General features: G+C 48.1%; 1 protein-coding gene across 1 annotated transcript in view; it reads right to left on the reverse strand.

Annotated features, from left to right (window-relative positions):
• The window catches only part of MLXIP (MLX interacting protein), a 39,967-nt gene that overhangs the window by 8,749 nt on the left and 23,852 nt on the right, over nt 1-7,366 (reverse strand). Inside the window, exons 7-13 of the mRNA XM_066609997.1 lie at nt 6,917-7,000; nt 6,645-6,745; nt 5,197-5,836; nt 2,959-3,080; nt 2,668-2,854; nt 1,143-1,255; nt 568-669 (exon numbers count right to left, since the gene is read on the reverse strand). Of these exons, the coding sequence (XP_066466094.1) occupies nt 568-669; nt 1,143-1,255; nt 2,668-2,854; nt 2,959-3,080; nt 5,197-5,836; nt 6,645-6,745; nt 6,917-7,000 (1,349 nt within the window). The remainder of the gene's footprint in view (nt 1-567; nt 670-1,142; nt 1,256-2,667; nt 2,855-2,958; nt 3,081-5,196; nt 5,837-6,644; nt 6,746-6,916; nt 7,001-7,366) is intronic.

Below are 7,366 nucleotides of genomic sequence, written 5' to 3' on the forward strand. Positions count from 1 at the left end.
GGCTCTTTGGAGCTCAGATCCAAACCACGCAGAGCTTTGATATAACCAAACCTTTAAACTGGGCCCAGAAAAATATGGGAGTCAACACAACTGAATAGCATGTGTGACCAGTTGCCCCTACAAAGCTCACAGAACGAGAGGAAGAAGTACCTCCAGTCACTCGAGAGTTATCTATGTGTGCATGTCCTGATTCTGCAGGACTGTAGAAGAGCCATGGAATGTGGTACAGCAAGAATTCCTCTTCCTAAGAATCTTGTTTTTTCTTCTTTTAAAAATTAAGTTTCTAGCCCTCTTGGCTCCAAAGATACCCTTGAAAGTGCTTGGCAAAAGTGTGTTAGAAGCCAGAAGGGCAGCTGGACAAGACTCCAATGGGAGCGCCTTCTACACCCTGCATAGCTCCTTGCTCCTCTCCAAGAGCAGCTAAACCAGAATAAAATGGAAATTAGCAAAACTGGTAGAATAAAAGATTGCAAATACAAGAAAAAACTGCACTTTAGTGCTCACCACCCTGTGTGCAAGGACGAGAAATCCTGTTTTGGGGTGTAGGCAGCAGAGAGAAAAACTCACCGATTTAGAGTTTACCGACACCAAGTTGTTGAGGGTACTGAAGCCTATCTTGATGTTAAACCTTCTCTTCTGCTCTGCAGAAATATGCTTCATCCTGCGAGTCTGTGGAAACAAGAAGGAAAAGCTTGCTCTTTTTGTTGCCTTCGTCATTTCCACCTCAACATCAGAAGATGAGGATGTGGGGGAACGGGGGGGGGCCGAATTAACATGAAGTAGAATGCAGGCCTTTTGCCTGCATAGTAGAGTAATGCCAGACCATATAGGAGGCCTTACCGGCTCCCAACAACAACGTCTTTAGTGCACAGCGAATAAAGGGCCAGACCACAGGCTGTTGTTGTAAGTGAGGCGACGGCGGGGGAGGGGGGGGAGAAGAGGGGCCAGACAACACAGAGAGGAGCAACAGGAGGCCTCCATGTTCGTAATATCCCTCATTCCAAGCATCCACCCCTCATGAGGGACGTAATATCCCTCATTCCAAGCATCCACATGCTGCACCCTGTAAATTCTTCTGGGCCTCTATGGTTCTGATGGGTCAATAAAGTGACCCCAGATGAAGAAAGGACCAAAACGCAAACCTTATACACGGCCATCTGAGGATCAGTTGAGGCTTTTCCTGAGCAGCTGTTCTGGGGAGACTGAGGACTGAGGCTTTGTTCAGAAGGGCAGGGCGATGGCTGGCAGTCCTGACCTTTGAAAAAGAAGGAAAAAAACCAGATAAACAATTGGTCCAAGAGAAACTTTCTGCAGCTAACGGAATTATCAATCAAGCAACAGCCTCCCTATGAAGCTGAACCCTGAACGCAATTCTGGAACTGAAGTTTCCTAGCCCGAGATGCCACGGTAGTTTCTCCAGAAAAGAATCAGCAACTTATCTAGATCCCCTTCCACCACGTGTGCACATACAAGTTGTGCCTGTTTATCTGTGGATTTGGAACTCACAGATTTAATAATCTGGACCTGGACCCTCCAATAATTTAATAATCTGAATTTGATAATCTGGACTGGGACCCAGAGCTGTAGTCCAGTTGCGTCCGGAGAGTGTTCTGAGAGCAGGGAGGCCACATACAGCCCCAAGAATGCCTTCTAAAGGCATAAAATGCAACTTCCGGTTTTCAACACGTACGCGGCCTCCCCAGCCCTCAGAATATCCTTCAGGTGTGACCAGAGCACAGCTCTGGTTGCATTCAGAGGGTCTGGCTTGCCTCACCTGCGGATTTCATTATCCACAGGGGTTCCAGGAATGGAACCCCGCGGATAACGAGGCATGACTGTACAGTTAAAGTTCCGCCTACTTGCCTCACCCCTGCATTCACAAGAGCTCACAGCTGAAACAAAGTCACAGAGTAGATCCACCACTTAACCTGGAACCAATATGGTGCCCTATGAATCTCTGCAAATGCCAGCACCGGAGTCCCTTCCCTCCCTATTCCCTTTTCCCCTTGTATCATGTCTCCTGGATTGTAAGACACTGTCCTATGCTATAAGCTGCTTGGAGTGTGAACATAAGAACAGCCCCACTGGATCAGGCCATAGGCCCATCTAGTCCAGCTTCCTGTATCTCACAGCGGCCCACCAAATGCCCCAGGGAGCACACCAGATAACAAGAGACCTGCAAGGCCTCCTGGGAATTGTAGTTTAAGAACATAAGAACAGCCCCACTGGATCAGGCCATAGGCCCATCTAGTCCAGCTTCCTGTATCTCACAGCGGCCCACCAAATGCCCCAGGGAGCACACCAGATAACAAGAGACCTCATCCTGGTGCCCTCCCTTGCATCTGGCATTCTGACATAACCCATTTCTAAAATCAGGAGGTTGCGCATACACATCATGGCTTGTACCCCGTAATGGGTTTTTCCTCCAGAAACTTGTCCAATCCCCTTTTAAAGGCGTCTAGGCTAGACGCCATCACCACATCCTGTGGCAAGGAGTTCCACAGACCGACCACACGCTGAGTAAAGAAATATTTTCTTTTGTCTGTTCTAACCCGCCCAACACTCAATTTTAGTGGATGTCCCCTGGTCCAGCAAAAGGGTGACAAAAACGTCACAGTTAAGCACAATTCCAAAAGACATGAAGAAGTGGCGTTTCCTTCAACTTACTCGGTGAAGGCAAGGACATCTGTGAGCCGGCTGTGTGAGAAGAGGCCTGCTCGCCTTTCAGCGATGCTTCCTGGATCGTGCTGGGAGAAAAAAGGTGTGGAACTGCAGCCGCGACCGGCTGGGGGCTTGAAGACTGCTGGCCTGGGCTCAGCAGAAGACCGCTGTGAAATTCTGTTGTTCTGGGTGCCTAAGAACACGCAGAAAGGAAAAGCACAACATTTGTCTTGGGTTGGGAATCCCCATCAACATGCCACAGTCCTCTCCCCACCAGAGAAAGATCTTGCTTCTTACCCTGGCCATTCCTGACGGTGCAATCACCACATTGGGCTGGGACATTCCAGGGGCCAGAATCCCATCTCTCTTCAAAGGTGCTGGGGCTACAATCACAGCTCTGGGCTGTCCCTGAAAGGCAGCTGAAAGACACAGTGGGAGTTAGAGCCAGAACCAGAACCAGAACAGGGCAAAAGAATAAAAATAAAAATAAATCAACACTTAGAGAAAGAGCATCCTCAGACAGGACAAAACTGGTGCTTTTCATTTAGCTTTTAAAGAACTATAAGAACGTGGCAGCAGCTGCCTTCCAAGTCAGACACTGGTCCATCTGGAAACACTGGCACTGACTGGAAACAGCTCACAAGCATTTGGCCTACCTGGAGGTGCCAGAAACCGAACCTGGGAACTTGTGCATGCAGAGAAAGTGCTGCACCTCCAAGACGCAGCCTCTCCCTTATAGCAGCAGTGACTTACTGCTAGACTTCCAATGCGCTCGCACACAATTTTCAGCACACAGAGAGATGGCTCTGCACTTTCTCTGGCAAGTGCAGAATACTGTGATTTCAATCCACAACACCAGGAAGAGATGCCTGTCAGCTGGTGGAAGGGCAAGCTAATTTGGGGTGCGTCTAGACAAACCCAGCTGCAGAGGCAAGCCCACTTGCAGCTCTGTACTCTGCCCCTTTAGGTCAGATGCACAACTTCTTCCTTGGGGAAGAGTGCTTTGGTAGAAGTCAGCTATGCAAAATGGAGATTTGGCTGCTCCTTAACTGATGATCAGGAAGCTGCCTCCCTCCCAAATGGCTGTGCAGGGCACTGACTGTCCGGCTGTGTGACAACCACAAAGGCCCCCCTCCATTCAGTAGTATTTCAGGTTAAAAAAAAAAACATAAGATTGTCTTTTAAAATGTGTAAAAGAAGCATTTAACCATGAGATCGAAGAAGAAAAAAGGAAGTTGAATGCTTGCTTGAAGCATAAAGAAACATAGAAAGCAGAAATTAGTGCTGGTTTTAGAGTAAGTTATGTTGTTAGCTCCTGCTAATTGGCCCCTGCTAATTGGGTAAGAGGCACTTTTTCAAGTGGGTGCTCCTTTTTTTTAGCAGGGGGAGAGTAAATGGCCCACCTCACCCCAGCACTGTCTGTTCTAGTGGCTGCCTGCTGGTATTCATTTGCATCTTTTTAGATTGTGAGCCCTTTTGGGACAGGGAGCCATTGAGTTATTTGATTTTTCTCTGTAAACCGCTTTGTGAACTTTTAGTTGAAAAGCGGTATATAAATACTGTTAATAATAATAATAGCCAAATAAAAACAGAGAAGGAGGGGAGAGAAGAGCTCACCAAAAGGTGCTGGTTCTTGCACAGCTTGGGGTTGTGCAAGACCTCAACACAGGCTTACCCAGGCACGTAGGCTCAGGCGGTCATCCTCAAATCACAGATATCATAGCCTAGATTATCACTTGGCTTTCACTATTCTTGGCACACAGGATTTCCATAGAGCACGAAACATGAGGCATTCTGGGACACAATTAAACCAATGGCTAAATTTGAACCGTAACACCACCCAAGCATACAGGCGGAGTGACACCACATGCAAGCCCATGTCACAAGGTGCACCAATGTGTTTATAAAAACTGCATCAAGCAAGTTCCGTGAAACTACCACTTGCTCCAGTTGTGGGAAACAGGCCGAAGGACTCCCAAGAAGTCATAAAGTGTGTAGAGTATATCAGTGTTATGTGCAGAACAACACAGGCATGTTTGTGCTTAGCAGCTCCAATGCAGAAGTGAAAATTTTTTTATTAACTCCCCTGATTTCAGAAACATGGGAAAATGACAAGTATACAGGAATAGCTTCAACTGATTAGCTTGCGCCAGCCTGGAGACGAAGCCTTGACCTTAAACTTCTCTCTCTTGCTCTCTCTCTCTGCCTATCTCAGGCTTTCAAGCTCATTAAATAATTAGGCTTTGGAATATATCAGAAACAGGTCTGTAGCCTCGTGTTACTGATAGAGAGATGCTTGTTTAGAGCATTCCTCAGGCTCTCAACAGCTATGGAGAGAAGCTTGTTTCGCTAGCTGAGAACCGGAGAAATGCTCTTCAGACCTCAAGCCTGAAACATATCCGCTACATAGAGACCACATGAGACTTCTAGAAGCCAAATGCGACACCTATGCAGGAATGCTGAGTGTTTTGTCAGAAGAGAAATGCGTACTCATTAGATCAGGCAGTGGGGCCCAGGTCTGCCAAGGACACTCACCTGGGGCAATGAAGGCGTTTTTCAACACTAAGGACACAGTTTCCAGTTTCGGAGCAGGCACTATCTTCTGTGGCTTTTTAGGCCTTGTCCCGGCCCTGGCCTGGGGGGATGCAAAGGTAGTAGCTCTGGGCTGTAGTAGAGGCTGCCCTGGAGCGCTCTGGAGAGCCATGCTTCCCACTGGCAGCTGGGTGCGCAGAAGGCTGGTCTGGCTATGACTAAAAGTAGTGGCAGGAACGTTGTGCGTCGGAGTGGAGGAAGCTGTGTGAGTGATGATGGAAGATTTGCAGAGGCCAAACTTAGAGTTCTCTGGAGGAGCAAACACAGATGCCTGGGACACCATTCCAGCATTGAGAGGCAAGGGCACCTGTTGCTGAGGCAGGGACGGAACATCCGGCTGGAGGAGCGGCATCAGGGCTGGGAACTGCGGCAGGAACTGCGGCTGACCACTCAAAGAGGACTCGGAACTGAAGCCAGGTGACTGCAGGAAGGAGCCCCCACTCCTCAGGTCAAGACACTGGTCAGCACTGACATCCACTCCGGAGGGAACGAGGGGGGGAGGAACTGGAGGGGTGACAAGCCCTTCACTGAAGTTCATGGAGACAAGAGAGTTGGGCAAAGGACCCAAGGAGAGGTCAGAAGCCTGAAAAGAGAGGGAGAAGCGTTCAGCAAACAAGGCGCCAAGAATTCCGAAGTACCTCCAAAGTACAGAGGTTCCCAAAACCAGACCCATGTTGGATTCAGTGGTGGATTTTGCTAAACCTCACAAATCAGCCCCCCCCCAAATTACTCTCTCCCAACGTTTTTTTTTAACTGATGACCGGGACACAGAGCCAGTCTGATGTAGTGGACAGGGTGTCAACCACAGACTGGGGAAGATGCAGGTTCAAGCCCCACTGAGACGTGAACCTCGCCGGGAGACCTTGAGACAATCAGCGTCTCTCATCAACCACACAACGCTGTCGCAAGGATAAAAAGGAGGTGTGGCAAGATGCTGTATGTGCCACTTGAAGTTCTTTGGAAGGGATAAAATCATAAGCAAAGTCAGTTCACACATGTGGAAGAGACGATCACCTCAGACTGGGTTGCGTATGCCATTTTTTAACGCTCTGGGGTGGCACTTCTTCCCTGGAGGTGCCGACTTTTTAATTGTGCATCATATCGGTACGAAAGTGCATTCAAAAATGCCACCCCCAATGGAATGTAATAGGAACACCCAATCTTTCTGGGTGGTTTTTCTGGGGGGGGGGGGGGACAACTGTTCTGGAGGAAGAGAAACCTGACATTTTTCCAAGTTCCACTTAAGACTTATTACAAATTCAGATCAAAGTAAAATGTCTGCTGCAACTGCTGGTTTGGCCCCAATTACACATGTTTGCCCTGCTGCCTGGTGGAAAAATGCACCTGAAAAGGCTGCAACAGACCACCTGAAGAGCAGGAGGTCTTCTTACCTGGGAAGAAGGGCTGCAGGTGTCTACCATGGGAGAACCAACAGAAGGAGTGGCAGGCATGGTAGTGATGTAATTGCTGGGACGGCCGGACAAGAAAATATCTGAGCAAAGATGAAGAAAGTCACAGATTATGATTTGCTCTCTCTTACAGGACAATATGACAGTTTGTACAACAATATGACAGTTTTTTGTACACAGTTGCTTAAATGCTATCAGCAAAAGAGGCTGTTACGCTGGCAAATGGAGCGTTTGGTTTTTTGCAGCGTTCTTACCATGAAAAAATTCAAAAGTGTCGGTGCAGTTTGGCTGGAGAGGGTTGAGTCCTGGCTGAATCACGTCAGCGTTTCCCATGTGCTCTGGAAAGAATCAGAGGGAAAAGTGAGGAGGCAGAACAGGCTATGGAAGGAGTGAGGATTCCTCTAGGGAGGAAAAAGATGCTGAAGATGGGAGCTAGTAAGACATACTCCTGAAGAGATACATCCCTTAACAAAATTCCGCTGCCACAGAAGGAGTCCTGGGCACCTTACACACTAACCAATTTTTTGTGACAGGAATCTTCCGTGCAGCAAGAGCCTCACACTCACCTCAGTGCCAGAAGATGCTGTTATTCCTGAGAAGCTGTAACCAGTCCAATAGATTCTGATAAAAGGTCTTCCTTAGGGCAACCAAATGCCATGATCATGTTATGAAAAGCATGTTTTTCTCTTATAGGACAGAGAGGC

Source organism: Tiliqua scincoides, chromosome 14 (genome assembly GCF_035046505.1).
Source record: "Tiliqua scincoides isolate rTilSci1 chromosome 14, rTilSci1.hap2, whole genome shotgun sequence".
Classification (NCBI taxonomy): Eukaryota; Metazoa; Chordata; class Lepidosauria; order Squamata; family Scincidae; genus Tiliqua; species Tiliqua scincoides.